Below are 22,995 nucleotides of genomic sequence, written 5' to 3' on the forward strand. Positions count from 1 at the left end.
AAAAACATGAACCAGTACCAGGGACTACACACCAGATGATGTAAAAAAGAAATTGATATTGTTGTGAACAATCCATTGAAGCTCACTTACTGATATAAAATATCACTTACGACACACTAATCTTTCATTTAGTTTTTACAATTTTTTCAATTACAAATTTTCTTGGATTGTCTTACACATAAATCCCAGTAATTTTAAAAATAGTGATAGTATATCTATTCTCGTCACATATGACTTTCAAATGCCAATTATTCACACTTCATGGCTTCCCAGAAGGAAGGACATTGAAAGAAAGAGGAATTAAAACTGCTGCAAAACAACATATACACAGAGCCTGACAAATCAACATCAGTGATGAAATTGATCATTGGAAACTTTTTGTTCAAAAAAACATTCCGTGCTTTTTTAAAATGGGATACCTGAATATGTGCTGTTTTTAAACAGGAAAAACTCAGCTGAGATAGCAACATAATTGTTGCCTTTACAGTATTCCTTTTCCCGGTATCAAGTAAAATGATGTATTATCTGCCTCATATTACCTCGCATTGACTAATATAGGGTTGTTTGAAGAAATACTGTATTTGACGATTTTTTGGACAATCTGGTGTCTAGACCCTTTAAGAAAATATATAAACATAAATGAATCAATTGCATGGAATGCCACAACTGCAATTTGTTGTGACATCTTATTCTACACTGCATTATGTCTTACATTCATGTTACATCTTAACATGTCATTAAGAAATAATCGCATGTCAGTTAGAAATAACAGCATAAGTTGTCATAACATAAAACAGTTGTATCATTCCATAAAATCAAAGAGAGTCTCATGAAACTAGCTGATTTGTAAGAAACGTTCAGTCTTTTTTAAGCAGCAGACATTTTCTAATGTTAAAACCTGTTCCATACACTGAGCTATGAAAAAAACCTTCACAAAAACAATGTCATCACTTATACTCCAGTTATTACTTGGAAGGAAAGAAACATTAATATTATGGAGAAAACAAGAACACCAACCATGTGATTTTGTGACTTTTGTCCGATTTGTTATTCATTTTTCAGAGCCAAGAATACTTAAAATGCACATAACATGCCAACAAACAATTTTTTATGTTTCGCTTACACATGTTGCAAATATTACAGTTTAGTTTCATAAGCATTTCAAAGACCCATTGAGATGAAAAAAAACATTCTATAAGTGTTTTCCTTGACAGCATGTGTACATAACATGCGCATCCTATTAGATGAACTACATGTAGTATACTGGGTCAATTCAGTTATTTATGACAAGGTTGCCGAGGAAGACTTTTAAAAGAAATAAGAACAAATCTAGGTGGCAAGAGAGTTCTGCTTTTGTCAAACCCATATGGTGCACATACAAACATATTTTCAAAACATATAATTATACTAACTTATATGTTGCATATCAGATAAATTATGTATTTTATATCCAGATTCATATTTTCAAAGACAAACTCATATATTGCAGATTTATACACTTATTTTCAGAGACAAACTCATATATTGCAGATTTATACACATGCTTTCAAAGACAAACTCATATATTGCAGATTTATACACATGTATGTTTTCAATAGACAAACTCATATATTGCAGATTTATACACATATTTTCAGAGACAAACTCATATGGTAAAGGTTCAAACACATATTTTAAATCATTATTAAACACATTTTAAAATGTTTTGTTTCATTATTTCACTCTACATTGGTAGTGACAATGCATTCAATATCAGAAAAATCCAGAAAAATCCAGAAATAAGAATTGAAAAAAGTTTGAAAATCAAAAATATCACATACTTAAAGCTGCACTCTCACAGATTTACCATTTTTACAACTTTTTTATTTTTTGTCTTGGAAAGAGAAAATTTTTGCCTAAATATGTGCAAACCAATGATTTAAGAATTCTGACAAAAGATCAGATCACAGATTAACATATTTCCGTTCAAAAATTAATGTTTCATGGCTTAAACCGTTACTAACAGTTTAAGAAAAATGCATAAAACATCAATTTTTGAACTTGAAAATAAAAATCTGCGATCTGATTTTTTGTCAGCAGTCTTTTATTACTGGTTCCCATGGATTTTCGCAAAAATTGGCTAGTTCCAAGACAAAAAATGAAAAAGTTGTCAAAATGTTCAATCTGTGAGAGTGCAGCTTTAAGAATGCTATTTTTAAATGTACCGGTATCGATATGATATGAAATATCTGCATGGTTAATGATTGTCTCTATCATGATACACAATCATACTTTCCAGGATGTAATTCTTAAAACAACCATGATATTTAATTTGAGGGCAATAAAACTACCAGTACATCTTTATAGATAAGAATGATTATACTGTAACTCCAAGTGTGTGTAGGAAGCAGATTGATTAAGATGACTGTAAACAGGGTTGGTTTCATGACATTTTGCATATAAAGTGGGATTATTAGAGTATAAACATTCCTCCATACATCTTCATATGGTTGAGTTACCTGAAGTATGCAACATTCTTGTTTGTTAGTTTGTCGGTGAGGGAAAAGAATTGAATTTATGAAACATTTCACCGACCGGTATATTAACAAACAGATCAACTATTTGACAATACCAGAATTCAAATAAATAAACATTAAAATAAATGTTGATATTAGATTTTTATACTCATTCAATCAATCAGTAGTTGTGTTAGAAAGATACACACTTCTTCGAAAATGCTTTTAAATTTAAAAAAAAAATACTTTCACTAAGTTTTGTAAGAATTTGTAAGAATATAACAGGGAATTCTATAGCTCAGCTGTTTCTAAATGCCACATTGATACTACTAACAAATAAATAAATAATTCAGTTACAAGAATCATTAAAATGTTCTATGTAATAGAATGGTATTTCAATATAAGCAAAATTGAAACCTTAGTATTAAATGAAGCGTTTTATAAAAATGCCCTAACATAAAAATTAAGGAGACCCAAATCAGGGGGTTATTTCAATAAGAATGATAGGCGAAATCTACATGTAGGTATAAGATCACTACTACAAAGGGTTCATGATAAAACAGTTCCTGGACTTTGTCTCTGGAAAACAATTGCATTGTCCAATCTAACCAATGCAATGATTCAGCCTCATAAGTGTGTTAATTATGTACATTAACACAAACATGTATTCAAACTATAAGTCTTTACATTAACTTCCATCTCAAGTGCTGATAATTTTGTTTATAATTATCATACATGTTGTAGTTAAAAATGCATATGATAATGAGAAAATGAATATACTATTTAATAACAATCTGGTTTAAAATGTCTAAACTGAATAAAGGCTACAATGACTGGCCATTTCATAATTATGTCTATCTGCATTACGTTCAGAAATATTGCTAAAATAACACTGGAAATATTTATTAAGCATGCCAATCAATATTAACAATAAAACTGAATGACAATTTATCAAATGTATTGGAAATTTGTATTTCATTCTGCATATTGTGTGTACATGTATTCTGCTTGGTGTATTGTATTTATTTTAATCAATAAAATATATTTTTGATACATTACATGTGTAATAACTTTTGATGTTAGCAGTGATTTCAAAAATGAATCGCACTGAAAATGTACATGCTGTGTAGCAACATTTCATGCATTTAATTAATTGTCTAAATTAGTTTTTATAATATAAATTAATAGAATACAAACATTAATTTTTTTGTGGTCATTCAATACCAAATATTTCATTGAAATCAGTTGAAATTGCTGCTGCAAATCCTTTGGGGAATGCATGAGCAGATGGGTTATGGAAGGGTACTGCAACCTGTTCTTTTTAGTAGCACACTTCTAGACTGTCAAATATTACTTTTGTATTGTTTAAAACTCATAACAACAATTACACACTTAACATATCTTGCAGTTGAAATATATTATGTATTGAATTCAACTCAATTTCTAACATTTTCTGCCAAATTCATAATGTTCAAGTTCTTCGTAACCTGATTCAATGTGCCCTCTTTACCCTTAACACCCTGTCCCTTTTCTCCAAGGCTCATTTTTTCTTAACTTCAGAAAATTAATGTATAATAAAATCAATATTCAATTATTAATAAAAAAATCATGTAAAATTCTCATTATGTATGATTTGATTAGCACAGCAAGCATATCAAATCAAAACATTTATGACCCACTTTATAAAAAATGACCTTCTTTTCATGTAGAACACAGATTTAACCTAAATTTACAAATATACAATACTGATATTAATTTAACCAGCTATTGTCAAAACATCATGTATAAACCTTTCCACTGAAAATGAGGCCAAAAAAATTATAACCCCATTCACAATCCAATAAAAGATATATTTTTCACAAATTATTGCAGCCATAATTCACATTATCCTAAATAAAAAAAAATCAAATCTGGTTAATACAGATAGACAACTAGAAATGAAAAGTTTAAATTGGGTTTTTTATCTTAAAAAATCTTTAAATCCAGAATTTTCAAGGCATATTTTGGTAATTTTCAATTTAAGGTAATTTGTTGCTTTTTTCAAAATGTTCAGGGTCCAGCCTCCCTCACCTCATTCACAAAAAGGTGTGTATAAATTGGTAAAATTAAAAATGGCAAAATGCAAAAATAAATATTAAAAAGGTTAGCATTTATTTAATTATTTTTTCAACAATTATTTGTCAAGAAATATTTTCCAGGAGCTCATAACCATGCATTTATACCCACCATCTATTTACAATGAAGTTGAGCCATTCTGCTGTCTCTTCCTGACGTAAAGCTCGTTTTCTGTGGAACTGCTCCTTGTGCCAGGCCAGATTTCTTTCCACGGTGTTTCGTAAACGGGATTTCCAAACAATAAATAAGGCAAATATTAATCCAAATACCCATAAGAATGAAAAATTAAATGCTCCCAATAACCATGATGAGGCTATTGTAAATGCAACTATTATGTAAAGTCCCATAACTTGGTTGACAGCTGATCTTGGATTAACAGTTTCATTTTTATTTGGGTCCATTTTGACAGTATTTGTCCTATGTACGGCCCATATCAAATGTTTCAAATTTAAATACACAAAATATCCATTTTAAACATAAGGCCTTAGTGAAATACAGCCATTCAGCTGAGTCTCTCTATTCACTGATATCTAGTGTCAATTTACTTTCTCTCGTTAACCCCATATCAACCAGGTCCAAGCGGCAAAGTCACTTTGTGCAAGAATATTTGTGTCGTTTATTCTGACTGAATGCCACTTGCAAACACTGCATTAATTAAACCAAAGTTAAAATTGTTTTTGTTCACACATTATTCTCACACACACATGTTATTGTTGCGTTTGGTATCGAAACTTGTTTTCTTCCAACGTTTCCTCTGAGTCTGACAGTTGTTTGTTGACAGTTTCACGCAGTTGAAGGGAGGCTACTCTACAAAAGTTTTGTAGACCAATCAAAATCGTTTACACGAAATTTAAACGTCATCCGGAAGTTTACATATCGCGCAAAGGAAAGTAGTAAATTTTAGAAACAAATTAAATTAAATTGTCAAAATGCAAGACTTTGCATCAATGAAATATGCAGATCTTAGAAAGCTGGCAAAAGCTGCAGGCATTAAGGCCAACATGAAGGTAACATTCGTTATCTTTACCGTTAGAAATTAAATTCGTTGCAAATGTAACGTATTTTCGTGATACTTCATCAATTTTAAATACTAACAGAATAAGTGACAATGTATATGATGAACATTAAAGTAAATTAAATATTATATATTTTCTCGCAAGGAAAAAACATTGTTTTGTTTTTGATCAATCTGTCTAAGAAATAGTCTGAAGCAGTTTTGTGACATAGTCTGAATCACAGACAACAGCCATGGGTTTAGTAAGCATGTTTGCGGTGAACGTTTGCTGTTTGTCTCACTTGTAGAGTATGCACTGCGTTGCCACAGGGATACAAACTGTTCGCTAGCGTTTTGTAAATGCTAGCCTTACGCATAGTCCAAATAATTGTATGTTGACAATTTTTGGTAAGGCAAATCCTTCATGTACAAATTGTTTTGTACCAAGAGTGGGGACTTGTTCTGATCGGGTTTCCAGAATATTGCATCTATAAAATATAATAAAAAAAAGAAATATTACCAGATAATGTTATTTTATATATTAGTTCTGTACACAAAAATAAATATCCAACAATTAATTATTAGTATGATGAGTTTTTATTCATTTCATACTGTCAGAACAATATATATGATATACTTGATGGGAACTTGCAAGGCGGCGGTTCACAGTTTAACAACGATCAGAACACTTCGGCCAGAGCCAAGTTGTTAAGATTGTATTTACGAGGTATTTCTCGAAGCTTGCCGAAGATGGTCAAATTTTTACGCTTGGTATAATTGTTGTCTGTGTCAGTCAAGTTTTGTTTTATTGGAAAGGCAAATCCTGTGTTTTAATGGTTGTTTTGTGCAAAACATCTTTGCACTTACACGGTAATATATGAATATTAACCTTTATTATCTATTTCAAACATAAAATACATCTCAAAATACAATTTCAATTTATTTCAAAACATCCCTGAAAAAAAAACATTTAGACGTTAGGGATTGGAAGAATCCTGTATAACACTTCTATTATTTTAGACTAGCCTTACACACTACTGATTGTAAGATTAAAGGCCTCATTTTTTAGCTGTTTATCTCGTCATAGGTCAATATACAACAACTTATCATAATTCCAATAGTCTAAAATAAAAGATTATCCCTTATTAATTATTTTAACAATGTTAGGTCTCTTGTTCCTCAGATGTTTAAAGGGTATGTCAAGACATTAAGGCTTTATGTCTTAGCCTTAATGTATTGACATACCCTTTACACATCTGAGGAACAAGAGACCTAACATTGTTAAAATTAATTTTGTTTGTACTTTGAAAGACTGACCAGAATAATATATATAAAAACATAAATAACCACCTTTCAGCATACTTTTTTTATAGGCGACAATCTTCTTCTTAATGCAGTCATATTATGATATTTGGAGCATTTTATTAACACTTGACAAATTTTAAACAGTTACTGGGATTTTGCGAAGAAACTCTAATTTAAGATACACACATTCTTCCATTTAACGATGGTTCTATTTTCAGCAAGATAAACTGGTGGCAGAATTAAACAAATATTACAAAGAGAAAGAGAAAAAGGTATTTATTTTAACAAATTCAAATCAAATCATAGGTCATGTGACTTTTACAGAACTACATGAAGTTTGGGGAAACTGAGTCAGTTTTGACTTTTTAACTAATTGGTAGTTTGTTTTGATAAAGGTTGCAATTTCAATAAATATTTAAGAAAAAAGAAGCATTGAGCTATTCCCCTTATATCTTTGATAATCAACATTCTTGCCGAAATAACCAGCATTGTTTTTATGTTATAAATTCATACTGATAAATCCCATATGATATTGCTTATTAAAAAGAAACCCCTTTATCCCTTTTGCTATAGAGACAGGACCAACAGATCTTTAACAATCCATGATACCTTTTAAATATGTTTTTGAAGGAGAAAACATCTGATCCCAAAAGGACTCCAGTAACGAATGCACCAGCAAAACCAAAATCACCAGCTGCTGCCAGATCTAAACCTAGCACAGCTAGCAGCAAAAATTCAACACCTTCAAGCAAACTGAGCAAACCTGTCACTCCAGCATCCAAACCTCTGACTCCAAAACCACAGGCTACAGTGACTGCCAAGGCAACAATAGCAAAGCTTTCAACCCCAACTTCAGCCATAGCAAAGAAAGATGCATCAAAACCAAACACACTATTGGTTAAGCCTGCAAAAGCAGCACCTGCAGTTGTCAAACCATCAACTCCAGCATCTGGGTCAAGGAATGCATCTCGGTGGGAGAAGAAAGTGTTTACGCCATCTTCTGGCACTGCAACACCAACAAACAAGTCTGCCACACCTACTGCAAAGGCTGCATTAGGGAAAAGGAAGAAGTCAGACACAGTATGTTTATTTTGTTGGATCTATATAAGCTGAACAGATGTAAAATAGTGATACAATGCTTTAATTATGAAATTAACTTTACTGAGCGAAAACCATTTATATAACCTTACTATTTTTGAAAAGTATCACATGATTTATCCAATTTGGCAAGTGAGGAATACTTTAGTTTAAAATAATATATCATGTACCTTCCCATTTCAGCCATCTGAATCCCAGCCTGCCACAAAAAAGAGGAGAAGCACCTTTGAGAAAGCCCCGACACCAGGAGTTAAGGTTTGTGTACATGGCAAAATTGACGAAACTCAGTCATGTTATACAACTTATTTTGTAAGAGGGAATAATCCTTTTTCATTCAAGAAGCAGTCAATTAAGATGTCATTGTTCACATTCCACTTCATCACTTCACTACAATGGATCATGCTCATGTACTCAAGGTTTGATTCATACTTTCTCAGGTTTGATGCTGAATCAAGTTGAATGAGTAGTAAGATCACGTTTCTTTTTTTGGTGCATGACTATAGTAAAATACTGTATTAAGTTTAAATAATGTTCATTAATTTATATACATAAACACTATACACTTTCAAATGTTTATTATCAGACCCCAGATATAAATAGCCCGAAGTCACGTCAATCTCGAGGTTCCAGTTCTGGAAACAGCCCAGGGGTGAAGGACATAGTAGGGGTCATGAAAGGGGACATGACTGACCAGGAGATGAAGGACTCCCTCATGTCAGCCATTGATAAGAAGGTTCATGATAAGGGTGAGTTTTATGTGAACTTCTGATGTCATGTCATGTTATGATCTGCCAAGATTTGCATATAAATCTCTGTTTTTCAAAGAAAAAGTTAAGGTATTGTGATAACCTTGGTTTCAATTGAATTGACAGTGGGCAAAAACTTTTAACTTGGCAGACGGTTATGATATGCACAGCAAAGAAATTTGCTTGTGGTACCATTGTTTTTTAGTGCATTTATCAATCCAAATCAATGTGGACCATTGTGTCTTTCATGGACATGTAATTTGAAGTCAAAATAAACATGCAAGATAGTCGTTTTAGCAAATTATAGGGCAGGTAAAATGAACATTGAACAGCATTATTTGATAAAAATATAAAAGTAGAAGCATATAAATTGTATATTTTAATGTGAGTATCTCGAATGAGTTTCCATGTTATTAACTTACTTTACACATCAAATGTTGTGATCATTCGAAAGAGTGAAAGAGATTCAGTTCTAACTGTAAGTGCTTCTTTATAAATTTGATTTCACTTAAAACCTCTGTGTTTTCCCTCCTCCATTCAAACCCCTCTCCTTCCTTCCAGTGAAAGCCGCCCCAGATGGAACCAGCATCCCCAGGTTTGCTGCCTTTGCCATGAAGAAGAAAGAGAACAGGCCAATCACTCCAGGTATCAGAGTTTGAGCTTTTATGTTTAAAGCAAAACAAAGCAGAATTAGTGTCATTCTAAATATATGATATTGTCAGCTATTTTTGTGAGATGAATAGTACCCGTCTAATTGGAAAGTTAAAGCATTTAGACTTGGGAATGGAAGTCATAAAGCAAACTTCAGTTATATAAGTACTGGTAAGGAATAAAGTGATCAATCACTAGTAATGCTGCATGTTAGGAAAAAAAACCCTCTAAATTTGTAAAATATATTTTGGCCAGACTCTTTAGCTCAACTTTTCGAAGAATAAGGAGAGCTATACTACTTACCCTAGTAGCCTCTGCGTAACACCTTGGTTGATGTTTTGCATGAAAGCACAATATCTCAACCACTTCTTAATGCATTGCATTGAGACTTAATACAATGGTACTCAACCATCCAAACTACCGTATAACTAAGTAAGATAAACTCTAATTTGCATAAAATGCAAATTAAGGCCGTTAATTATTCAACTTAAATTCAAGTTCAGGTTTTGAATGTAAGCAGACGTACCAATAGGCTTATATCTCAGCAACTACGTGATTAAATGCATTGAGACTAATCACTATACAAACAGTCCTCTACCATCCAACCTGTTTGAGCAATCAAGTTAGATAACTTTATTTTGCATATAATGCAAGTAATTGGCCTTTGTTATTCAACTAAGGTTTTGCATGTTATCACATTTAAGTCAATAACTCAGCAAATACTGTTAATACATCATGTTCTTCATTGAGACTTTATACAATGAAGTATGATAACACTATTTTGTGTATAATGCAAATTCTGCCCCTTCATTATTTGTCTTAGAAATTCTGCTTAATGTTTTGCATGTAAGCTAATTTTACAGTGATCCATTCATGTTTTACCAAAACTTTGCAATCCTTAAAATTAAAAGCGGTGAAATAACGCTGTCTCTGTGACATCTCATGTTTATATTGTCTTGTTTGAACTGAAAAAAAATCATCTACCGTATTATATTATGCATAGGACACACTTTTTTACCCCAGATTATCGTCTAAAAATTGCCTGCGTCCTTTCTATGCTATTAGGATTTTATTTGTTTTTCACAAGTCCATTTCAGGCATATATTGTCATAGTTTATTGGTGTCATCAGCTGCAGAGTCATGCAAATAAACTTATGTTTGGCTTTAATCAAAAGGTTTCAGATATTCTGGTTAAATGGATACCTCATTTAGAATGCAGCTATTAATTTACAAAATATACATATTCGTAATTTTGTTACAAGTCCCATAACTGGGGCTTTGATAATTGGTGAGTTATACCTAGTAGACCAACTGTGAAAAATGGACAAGCTTTGCCTCTGCTTGTGTTGCTATAGATATATTTTGCACTCGCATGTACGGCATTTCTCCAAGGTTGTAAACCTTATCACTCTGAGTCTCAGTGATAGTACATCAGTATATTTAGTTGGATATAACTTATTGATTAATCATGCACAAATGAAGTAATTTGATAAAAACATAAGCATTTGAACCTTAAAAATTGTGCTTTTTTCCTTGGACAGGAAACAAAGACTGGCAGAAAATACACAAGAAAAGCTTTGCCAAGTTTGATTCGATAGATGTGTACCTGAACAAAAAGAGGAAACGAGCAGAAGAACTCTCAGCATCTGTGAAAAAAGCCAAGACCTTACTGACGGAGGTCCATTCTGTGGTCAACAGGCTGAAGGCTCATAAAACACCTCTGAGCCAAGAAAATAAGGTATAACTGCTCTTTATTTTTATGTAGTTGCAATGAGATTAAGATTAATAAGGACTAACAGAGTTTTAACTATGGTCCAAAAAGTTCTGAGAGATCAGGTTGTCTTGATCGAGTTTAATTTATATTTTGGGAATTTCAGGAATGTTCTTGATAACATTAAGCTATTGACAATGTTATAAAATCATTATTAATTAGCAAATAAATTCTAAATATATCTCCCTTGATTTATTTCATATGTTATTCAATATAGCAAGTTGTTTCAATGTGTTTTCTAAATAGCAAGTTGTTTCAATGTGTTTTCTAAATAGCAAGTTGTTTCGATGTGTTTTCTAAATAGCAAGTTGTTTCAATGTGTTTTCTAAATAGCAAGTCGTTTCAATGTGTTTTCTAAATAGCAAGTCGTTTCGATGTGTTTCCTAAATATTTTTATTTTCCAGTTTTCCAAATCAAGAAAGTCCAATCCAAACAAGACGACACCATTTAAGCCAACAGTGATCAACACTTCACAGATGAACCTCAACTTTGGGGCCAAAAAATCACCAAAAACACTCCCAAGACAACCGCCAAAGTCTGTCATTTCCACAAAAGTGAAGAGTGTCGTTATAAATGCTCCAGTCAGGAAATCGACTGGCTCAGTTGCCCCTAGAAAATCAGCTGGTACGTTTTCAATTATTCATTCATGGCAGTAAATATGTAAATTTGGATTGTCAAAACCTTTGTATCGGTGTAACGCAATGACTTCAAAGTTAGCCATGACTTAAAGTTTACACTCCTATTGAGCTTCCTTACACGAACTCCATTCTTTCAATTCTTCAAAATAATTCAAATACGATGTTTGTGATAGTTCAAATGTTTTATTTTGGTAAAATTAATGTAACACAATCCAACTTGATGTTTAAAAGCATTAATTTTAGCCTTTTATTGGATTATATCATATTAGTTTTTCAAAAAGCAAGTGTAATTATAAAAATTTAAGATTTAGAACAGAACTGTGTTTAAACTAGGTATGAAAACATTTGTTCTGCACAGAGATAAACGAGAAGTCCTTCTGACTTCACGAACTGTGCACTGACCAAATGTTTTCCTACTCTGCGGAACCCCATTCAATCCTTAGGACATGAAACTTGGTCCACATGTCTAGATTCATGATGGACACATGAGTAGCAGACTGTAACTCCTAATTCTGGGCCATTCAAAACTAAAAGGAATATGCGAGCTTTAGCATCCTCTCTGCAAATCTTTAGTTCTTCTTAAGACAGTTTGGATTTAAAATGTTTATTATTAGATAATCTTAAGTTCTTCTTAAGACAGTTTGGATTTAAAATGTTTATTATTATATAAAATATTATGTGTATTTAATATACTTATACAATGTACAAAAACCTCCTTCCTATTTCAGCAACCCCATTCAAGTTCACAGCAGGCAACACCACCTTGAATTCCACCATCTCCTCAACAAAGAAGAACACGTTTGACCTGAAAGCCAGTCTTGCTCGACCAGTCACATGGAAGACCCACAAAGGAGTACTGAAACCCCTCGATGATGTCACCAAGAGCCCTGTTTACGTCAGGACTGCTGTTAAAGTGCAGAAAGAGAGGTTCGTCAAATACACTTCATTCACTTATGCTAAGTAAATTTAACGGTAATGAAATGTCATGGTGTATATGTATTAAAGCTGATAGAAATCTGTTTTGATCAAATATTGTTATCATGCTTTTTATTAGAATAGGGCTTATGAAGGTATTTAAATTGACAAAGAAGGCCACATTAACATATGAGTCTTGTTCAAAAGTAGGATCGTCCATGAGTAATAGCTCTTGTAATATTCATTGTTTAAGGAAAAGAATCGTAATTTTTAATATTAATAGTAATAATTAGATTATTAAAAAGCTGTGGTGTGCCTATTGTCTTTATCAGCACACTTTCAAGGTTTTTATTTTGTAATACAAAATAAATTTACTCAAAGTTTGCTCCTTTCCAGAGCAAACGCTCGTAAAGCTGTGACCACAAGGAGAGCAGACAAAAAAGACAAAGCCCGGATGGCCCGCCGTGGAATCAACGTTTGAATTGACTGGTTTACTTTTTAACCACCTAGTGGTTTAAACTCTTTAACATTTGCCTACGAGTCTTGCATTTGACTTCCAAACGTGGTGAACATCTACTGATATGATGATACCTTGTTGCACCAACTAATGAATAGAAACAAGTTTTGCTGCTTTACCATATTTTTTGCTTCTCTAGTGTAAAATTTTGGTTTTAATTCCTTGTTTTGAACGGACTAAGTAGTGAATGGATATCAAATAAGTGTGTACATTTGTACTTTGCTTGCCAAACTCTATCTAATTGTCCAGCAGCCATGTATAAAAGTTAAAACTGGTGAAGTGTTTGGTATAATTTGGCAAAAATATTTATTGATTGGTCAATATTTATCCAATAATTACTGTTGAGTATTGGCCAATCAAATTGCTTTATGTGCAAACTAGCCAAAAGATAACCTGTGGATAAATCATTCAGTTTTATACAGTTGGCTGTAGAGGACCACAGTTTTGGTCCTAGGACTTACGAACTTCTTATGAATGAAAATAAGTAACAAACTTAGTAGATAGACACTATATTCATCCATTTTGTAATACCTGTACATCAATAACAGACATTATTGTACACAATTATTTATGCTTGAAGCCTTCTTATTATCAACAGTAGTGTAAGAGTTGTAACCACTACAAGTAGTTAGTTACCAATGACCATGCTGATTGAGGATGTGAGGTTTTTTCTTTTTATTGTTTTACTGCCAAGTGTCAATTCACTGCAAGATGGTTGGCACAATGACTGAATGAATAGTCCGTTTGCTTGTACTTTGCTTTGAAGGAATTAACTGTAATCTGACAAGTAAAAAGTCTCATTAGATATCTGCATTTAGGGTATCAAACAGTTGCACAGTCATCCTAAGGTTCACAGAAAAGTTCATGTTTATTCATATAGTATCCTTATGATTACAATCGAGGGGTGAAACCAAGTTCAATAATAAGAAACTTCATTAAAAAACAATCATTATCTAGAACAACTGCAAAATGGCAACTTTTATAGACGATATTATTTTTTTTTAATTGTCTCATGTTACAAAGTAGTATTACTTTGCATCAGAGTAACATTGATATACTGATTAATGGAAGTGAACAATGTTTATTGGATTTTTACCGGAAAGGTGGTTTATAGAAAGTATCAGTGAAATAAAATTTATATTTCACTGTTTCAAACAGTGAAAATATAACATTGATATTTTTCACTGCTTTGAAATTTGAGCCCACTCGGTTCCAAATCAAACATCAGTGCCCACAGGGCTTGTGCACTATTTCAATGACGTTATTCCCAAAATGACGTTGCAAGCACATACAAATTTACGCGTTTTTTTAAATTTTTGATTCCTATTTAAGGCATTTAATAAAAAAAATGTTTCAGTGTAAAATAGCAACATATATTCACCCTGTGAACACCAGAGTGAATGTTTCACTTGTGGTTATGCTAATCGTGAAATATAAATTTTGGTGCTCACTCGGTGAAATATCCTATGGTCTTACAGTGAAATACAATTATCCTCAATGTTATCAGCAAGTGTCATGCATGTCTTGTCTTGCGCAGTTACTTTTTGAGGCAATTGTCTTCTGATGCACAGATGAGTTTTTTCTCCTGGAAGAACATAAGTCTACCTAACTGGCACATTCATGTATAATCACATGTACAGACTATATGGAAATTGTCAAATTTGATATTTATCATTTCAGCCTTTTTCTTTTCTCCATGTGTATGACTGTTTTCTTTCTATAGTTTCTTCTTTATCATATTCATTGTAAATACATGTAAATAATTTAAATAGCTCTTAACCAGTATGTTGTTACATCATTTATTTTTGCATGATTTTTATTGAATTTGAACTTCCCCACTTTCTGTAGACTGTAGTCACTAGCTGTATGCAATGTTCATGTATTTGTCTCAGAGTCACCTAAAACTTTTGGGCCCATAAGCACTTTGACTTTAACCTTAAAACTACAAATGTTCATTCCATTGTAAAATTGCTACTGAAAGATGGCATGAGTGTTACCATAACCAAGATCATCTACTATGTATACATAAAAACATTAAAAGTACTTTGGTGCACTTGGAAATTCCCCTTTATGTTAGGGTGTTTGTAAATATACCGGTATATGTAAGAAATATTGTGCAATTTGTATTGAAAGTGTTTTGTTTTATTTTGTCATACATTTCTTTTAAACACATTTTTATTGGACAATGAAATATTGATGATGATCATCCAGTGTTATTTAAGTTGCGTCCAGAGTTGCATCATAATTTATTGTTTAAGTAACATAATACTATTTATCATCCATTTTTATTACAGAAAAGAAATAAAAAATAATTTCATCGAATATGAATACAGATATTTCAAGTTTTCTTTTTGATTGATTGATATGTAGTGGCCCTTATGTAAATTGAAATATGAACATCATAATTTGTGAGTTGTTTTTGTGTGAAATATATTGTTTTACATAATAATACTGGATCATCTCGTCTGTAGGGGAAATAGCTTTAGTAATGTAAATGACCCTTTGTTGCAGTTAATACAACTGAGTCCATATTGGCTTCATTCTCCTCTGTATGAATTAAGCCTGATTTTATTTCAGGTGTAATATGTGCTGTCAGTAACTGCATTTACTACTCCTAACAATATCATATGACTTGTAAAGAGTTGTTTTTCACTGAACATGAAGAAGGGATCATTCTTCAAAAATCCCACACACAAATGTGAAAGTTTGATGCCTGATGACCCTATGTAAGCTTGGTATGTTTTGAACCTGTTATTTAAAATAAATGACTAAAAGTACATTAATGGTTTGTTTTTTGCTCTGTATTTAAATTGAAATCAGATGTTAAATGACCCATTTTGCAATATTTGAAGGCCAAACAAACTTCTTTATGTAATGATTGACATAAAACACAATATTCTTCTAAACATAAATGGCGTTCAAATGGTACCTAAACAATATGCAACACCTGGCATCAAAAATTCACATATTTATGTTTTGACAGCGGTTTTATGATTTATTTATACATGTGAAAGTCAGTGTATCAAATTCTTCATTGTTTAAGATTTTATTAATATATTACATGACATAAAAATGTATACAATAGTATAAGCATTGTTATACACTATAAATGATTAAACATCGTGAAAAAAAAGTATATGAATATAAGCAATATATGTTGGAATAAAGTCATCAGCAAATGTTTTTTAAAGCAAGGGTATTTGCATACAACAGTATGTTTAATTTTACTTTCTCTTACATTTTTTTTTATTTTACTGCCCAATTCTGTATATTTTGTGTCAGCAGAGTTGCTAAACAAATAAATAGAACACTTTGAATAGTCGTTTTAAGTTTGTTTGTCCTCATATATGACGTGATATATCTTATACCCTTCATTTGATAAAAAAAAACTATTTTTAAACATTTTTTTGTATGAGGCATGTTTAACATATTCAACAAATTGCATCAGCACCTTGAATGGTGGTAAAAGTACCGGAATGGTCAAGTACATGCTTTGGTAAAGTTAACGAATGGTGAAGTACATGCCTTGAGGTACAATGGCTTATTACGAGCATCAATTTCGTTTCTATTACATCTGTACATAATTTAAGTTCTTTTAATATTCTCCACAGTCATATTAAAAGGGTAGATACATGTACATCAAACCACATAAATAATAATTCTCCTAACACAAAGATTTTCCGGACACCATATTTTGTGAACACGTGTACGGCAATTCGAGTCCTCTTCTAAGTAAGTTTGTCAATTCCACACAACCGTTGCAACACGCTGCAAATGGGCTGATAAGCACATATAGAATTGCACATAAAAATCCAATAGGAAATCCGAAGAAAAATAGGATTAAGAACCAAATAATGCTCCAAAACCATCTGCAGTCCGCCATATTGAAAGTCCAGTTCCGCTCAGGAATTCAAAACGAAGCTATGATCAACCTGGAAATAAAAGTCATGCGTGTTGAAATACGTCATATTATGATGTAAATGTATTTTATTAAAGTAACGCCATTGACACCCATCAAAGCACGTTGGTCAAACATACATAACAAAGATTTATTTTTAAATTTATAATAATAACAACATCATAGCCATACACAATGACTTACGTTGAAAAAAGTCGTATAACTATAAGTACATACACAGTTTTATAAGGAAGAAAATGTATCACTGCCAGTTTCTATTTGTATTACAACAGTATGCAAAGTGAATCTACTTCCTACTTTTTCTTTAAATTAAAGTACTCCTGTCTTTGTTTCTTTCTTGCCTTTTCTTGCATTGTAATTTTCATCATTAAACCATTGTTTTTTGTTTTGATTTATTGTGTATATATACTTGTCAAACCTTTTTATCATTAATTGTTTTCCTATCTTTGTCGAATATGTTTATTACTCAATTTTGTATAATTTCCATAAATGCTGTTACTGACTCATCGACGGTTGTATTATGAATCTTGTCGCTCAATGAAGCTAATCCGATACAACACCTTAAACCACGAATTGGCACATGCGTAGCACATAAAGACGTCCATTACTACATGTGGTCAATGATGTTGCGGGTAAATCAATTATGGTGTTTGCATTATTGTAGGCCAATGACAATCAAAGATTGTTCAAATGTTCTGTTCATAAACTTGACGTGGATCGATTCAAACGAATGCATCAACAAACAACAATAAAGATACCAATTTCGAAGAACTACCTCGCCTTGTGATCGCGGTGTGCCCGCTCTATATTCTGTAGATTACCAAAATTGAACTGCAACCTAAACATAGAGCCGTTTCACTAAGATGCAAGTCGTTAACAATGATATGTTAAGAGATCCTATGTCAGAGTCACAATATAACGATTAAGTGCAAAGCACATGTACTCATCATCCAAGTATGGAGTATTTGCTTCCTGAACAAGTTTTTTTATGTGGTTTTATAAAACTAGATTTTTTCACTTTACTTTGTGTTTCAGTAAAACGAATAAACTACCGTAATTTTACGTTTACAATTAGTGAGAAAACAACCATCCATCATACGTCTCTACTAAAACAGACTTGCACATCCATCCAATAAATATATGTAATATTAACGAAGTTCTAAAGATTCAAAAGCTAATACAAAACTACCTGTAGTAAGGAGGTTATCCAACTTGCAATAAATACCAAGGTTTGCAAGGAAAATCGTTACGATGTGATCGCGCAACGTCCGGGAGTGAAACAGATGAATAATGATTGTGTTTCGACTTCCCCCTGTGTTAAACTCTCTATGTACAGTGTTGCACACTCACTATCGACGTTTATATGAGCATTTATACAAACGGTATGAGTGTGTGCGACATAATCACATCGTTTAAGTAATACTGTTGCTATGCTTCCTCGGTATGATATTCTTATTATTTGTAAAAATGGACATAAGCAAAATATACAGCCGTGCTCAGCTCTGTGCGTAATTGTGGTCATACCGGGTTGAATTCTGTGACCACAGAGAGCTATCATCGGGTAGTCAAACTCATACACTTATCTTAAGTATTATTTAAAGAGAAGCTATGAAAAAATCTATGTATATCGAACTAAAAAAGTCGGACGAAGAATCATTCTTTATGCATGCGGCGGTCACACATTGTTGGTTATGGCTCCCGTTTGAGAACAGACAGCGCTACGACACTAAAAGAGAAAAAAGTCTGTTGACTATCCTCAATGATCTGGAATGTCTTATCATTGCTTGAATGAGGTCGTATACGTTCGGAACAGAGTCCTACGGATCGGGAATGGTTCGGAGAGGTCTGCCATATATTCCCGACAGTAAGGTGCGCCCCGTAACTTTCGGCGGCCTATTTTGTCTAGTCGGACTTCAATTTAGACTGTTTTGAGAGGTCCTCCTGTATCGGATCAAAACCGTAATCATGTCCGGTGTTGTCTGGATAGTCTGGACTTTTTTTAGCAGTTTTACAAGTGACAGCTGTTTTCAAGTCAGTGAAAAAGTATTCATTTCACCATTGCTTAATTTTTTATTGCCATACGAGTATACACAATAGTATAAGTAATGTTATACACTAGAATTGATTAAAATTTAATGTATAAAACCATAAGCATTATATGTTGGGGTAAAATGATGAATTCTTAAATAACAAGTGTTTTGGAGCAAGGAGTTGGGCCTGATATCTTGTCTAACCTAATGTATAATTTTACTCTCGTGGGGAGTTTTTTTTTCACAAATTTATTTTGTATTGATCAGCTGCATTGCTTAGAAAATAAATGTGTACTTTCGTCATATGTTATGCTAGTGATATATCGCCCATCTAACGAACCTTTTATTTCAACACTTTATATGAGGCATGATGTACATGTACAGTAAACAAACTTCATTAGCATATTTAATGATGATAACGTATGATAGAGTATGATAGACTACATGCATGCCTGGTAGAAGAGCTTTATATGAGCATCGGCTAATTTCGTGACTAAACATCTTCTTCACAGTCGCATTAAATACGCTGATTCTTGTACACGTATTAACCACATATATAAGATTTCTCTTAACACAAAGGTTTTCCGGACACCATATTTTGAGAACAAGTAAACGGCAATTCAAGTCCTCTTCTAAGTAAGTTTGTCAATTCCACACAACCGTTGCAACACGCTGCAAACGGGCTGATAAGCACATATAAAATTGCACATAGAAACCCAATAGGAAATCCGAAGAAGATTAGAACAATGAACCAAATGATGCTCCAAAACCACCCGCAGTCCGCCATATTGTTACGTCACACCTGCAAGTATTTTTTCTCGGTTGAAATCAGGCTATAGGCCACCTGCAAAAAAAGAGTCAAACATCCGCTTTAAAAAAGGCTTGTATAACAATTGCTGGAAAATAAGCTTGCCAATTCATAGTCGTGAAAGGCTGGATTAAGATTGAAGGTGACGCCATATAATCATTTACAAGCTGATGGCTGATTATTTATATGTAAACAGTAAACAAATCATACGGAACCAAATCTATAGTTCAGCAGTTTGAGTTTCTGTTGTTGTTGTTTTTGTTTTTTAAAACCGAATTCGGTTATAATATGACGTCATATTTTGCAATCTTTCGAGGCTGAAAAAAGCTTATTTTTTACATGTTCCATCTGTACACATCAAGTCCTTTCAATTGATACCAACCGACAAGTGGTTACCAGACATTCATTTATTTTTAAAGGAACGCAATTGACACCCACACATTAAGACACCTCGGTTAATTAGAGCTGCACTTTCACAGATTAACAGTTTTGGCATTTGTTTTATTTTTTTCCTCAGAATCAGCTGTTGTTTTTTTGCATCAATGCCTTCGATCCAGTGTTACAATATAGCTCACAGTAGAACAGATCTCAACTGTTTGGAAATCTGCCGAATTTTGTTTGCTTTTAGCCATACACCATACAATTTAGAATAGAAATACGAAAAACAGCGATTTGATATTTTGTTAGCAGTCTTATACCACTGTTTCCCAGACATTTTGCAGACGATTTTGGATCATTTCAAGATAAAAAAATAAACAAGAGGGCCTAGATGGACTTCATCGCTCACCTGATTGGACAAATGGTTCTAAAGTTATTGATCGGAGGTGAAATTATAATAAATCCTGTTTTTGTATTAAAACATGTGTATTTGTTTAAAAAGTTATTTTACTTGTTACAAAACAGAACATTGTTATTGTGAATGACCTCAAGAGGTTTGAAGTCGATATAATCAATGACTTGAAAAACAATAAAATAATTATAAATAATTGGGAAAAATGAGGAACATTTATGTGAAAATATTTCGAAAACGGGGCAATGGTTTCTAAAGAGAAGTTTTCCGTCTAGACATACATTGTTTCGTGAAAACTAGCCTCGCCCTTTGCGGCCATGACTTTTTATTAATCACAATATTATTAATTATAAATATATATAAATTATTTTAGAATCGGACCAGCGGATTATGAAGATAAGTTTTCCATATAGTGATATAGTGAAAAGTAGCCCCGCCCCCTGGTAGCAATGTTTTTTTACGAATCAACACACGGTGAAATAATTTGATACAGGGCAACTTTCTGTGAAATTATTTTTAAATCGGGCCAGAGAAGATTTTCCTTTTTTAATTTCGGTTTAGGATTAGGATTACCAATGGAACATTCATGTGGACGGACGGACGACGACGGACAATGACCCTATCACACTTCGTGCTTACGTGGGCTAAAACAGTTGTCAAAACTGTCAATCTTAAAGAGTGCAGCTTTAACAATAAACCCTGATCACACAATACGTACAATAATACTACCCATGGACGAGCGGTGGAAAATCAATGTTCAAATGTTCTGTAGCAGTTTTACCATTGTGATGTAACAGATGCTAGTCTTGAACAATGCAGGCTTTATATTGATCCATGTGTCACAATTCACAGGATAATGCAATAGCGGATCTAGGGGGCTCATCCGGCGCCCCCTCCCCCTAAACGCACCATTTCGGACAAGATATTGTTAACAGTTTTTCTTTGGGTGTACCCATAAGCACCCATGCTCACACTTTAAACCAAATACATTTCGGTTCTGAGAAAAGAGGGCAAGTCAAAAGGTTACGCCCTTAAGTTACGCCCACTCAAACGTCAACTCCTGGAGACGCCTCTTATTAAGTGTTGCAAACCACATGTACATTGTACTCACCATCCAAGTGTGAAGTATTTGCTTCCTGAATGATTTATCGGATCTATCAACCTATTTTTTCTGAACTTCACTTGATGTATAAGTAAAACGAAGTGAGAAAACAATTATCCATCACACGTCTACAGGTACTAAAAATACTAACACAGTTAATAAGTCACACATATGTATGCTATCGACTAAGCTCTAAAAGATTTCAAAGCTTGTATAAATACCTTGTTGTATGGATGTTATATCCCTCTTGCAATAACTATCAAAGTGCCAGGAACGCCGTTGAGATATGATCGCGCAACATCCGGGGAAAAAACGGTTGAATGATGATTGTTTTTTAATACAATCTGCAGTGTTACTCACTTAAACGCTGTGATCGACGTTTATACGTGCATTTATACAAACGACCTGAGTGGGTGCTAGGTAAATTAAGTTATGTTGTTGCTTTACTTTTATACGTGAAGTGATTGATATATTCAATGCTTGAGTTTCAGCGAACTAATGACCTAACGATTATACTTTCGCTAAAGCTACAATTAAGTCACTTGCAAACATTTTTAATCGAATGTGAGAGTACCACTACAGTCCCTTATCAGAGTATACCTATACAATTATTATTGCCAGAGCAATTGGTATTGTTACACATGTGAAACAAATATACATCTTGAACGGTTACCAGTGACAAAGGTAATTGCACGCTTTCAAAGCCAATAAGAATACCAAGGCTGCCACAAAAGCTCGATTTAAAAAAACAACAACAAAAACAACAACTCAAAACTAATATTAAACTTAAGGGATGGCTTGCAGGGGCGAATTCGAGAGTTCGCGTGAGAGCGGCACACTTTGAAAGTGCAAGAAAGAACGTACGCTTCCTTCCCCAAAAATACGAACACTGCATGTGGTTAATGACTTAATTGGGGCTTAAAGTCGTCCCTAAGGAAATATTGAGACATTTGAGTCTGGAATGTTGCATTCAAGTCCATTATTTTCACTTTGTTACTCAGTTATTGATATAAAAAAGCAAACTTTAACCATTTTAGAGGGGGTCCCGTTTAAATTCGCTAGTGGCTTTAATATTAAAGTTCTTGTGCATACTATCAAAAG

The 22,995-nt window shown here is 33.0% G+C and overlaps 2 protein-coding genes and 1 long non-coding RNA gene across 9 annotated transcripts in view; 1 reads left to right on the forward strand and 2 right to left on the reverse strand.

Annotated features, from left to right (window-relative positions):
- The window catches only part of LOC128208010 (uncharacterized), a 65,844-nt gene extending 60,467 nt beyond the window's left edge, over positions 1–5,377 (reverse strand). For all 7 annotated transcript variants that reach the window (XM_052911284.1, XM_052911281.1, XM_052911279.1 and 4 more), the window contains exon 1: positions 4,722–5,377. In XM_052911284.1, the coding sequence (XP_052767244.1) occupies positions 4,722–5,011 (290 nt within the window). In that variant the 5' untranslated portion in view covers positions 5,012–5,377. The remainder of the gene's footprint in view (positions 1–4,721) is intronic.
- Positions 5,378–5,478: 101 nt separating this feature from the next.
- LOC128209396 (nucleolar and spindle-associated protein 1-like) lies at positions 5,479–16,024 on the forward strand. Its single transcript, XM_052913417.1, has 10 exons — positions 5,479–5,617; positions 7,128–7,181; positions 7,540–7,989; positions 8,191–8,262; positions 8,591–8,753; positions 9,315–9,398; positions 10,946–11,142; positions 11,580–11,799; positions 12,542–12,740; positions 13,125–16,024. Exons 1-10 carry the CDS (start codon positions 5,540–5,542, stop codon positions 13,207–13,209), a joined length of 1,602 nt encoding a protein of 533 aa, XP_052769377.1. The 5' UTR covers positions 5,479–5,539; the 3' UTR covers positions 13,210–16,024.
- Positions 16,025–19,214: 3,190 nt separating this feature from the next.
- LOC128209578 (uncharacterized) lies at positions 19,215–22,329 on the reverse strand. The gene is made up of 2 exons (XR_008257027.1): positions 22,116–22,329; positions 19,215–20,038 (listed from the first exon to the last, which is right to left on the reverse strand). It is a non-coding gene; the product is annotated as an uncharacterized LOC128209578 (long non-coding RNA).
- Between the last annotated feature and the right edge of the window lie 666 nt (positions 22,330–22,995).

Source organism: Mya arenaria, chromosome 11, assembly GCF_026914265.1.
Source record: "Mya arenaria isolate MELC-2E11 chromosome 11, ASM2691426v1".
Classification (NCBI taxonomy): Eukaryota; Metazoa; Mollusca; class Bivalvia; order Myida; family Myidae; genus Mya; species Mya arenaria.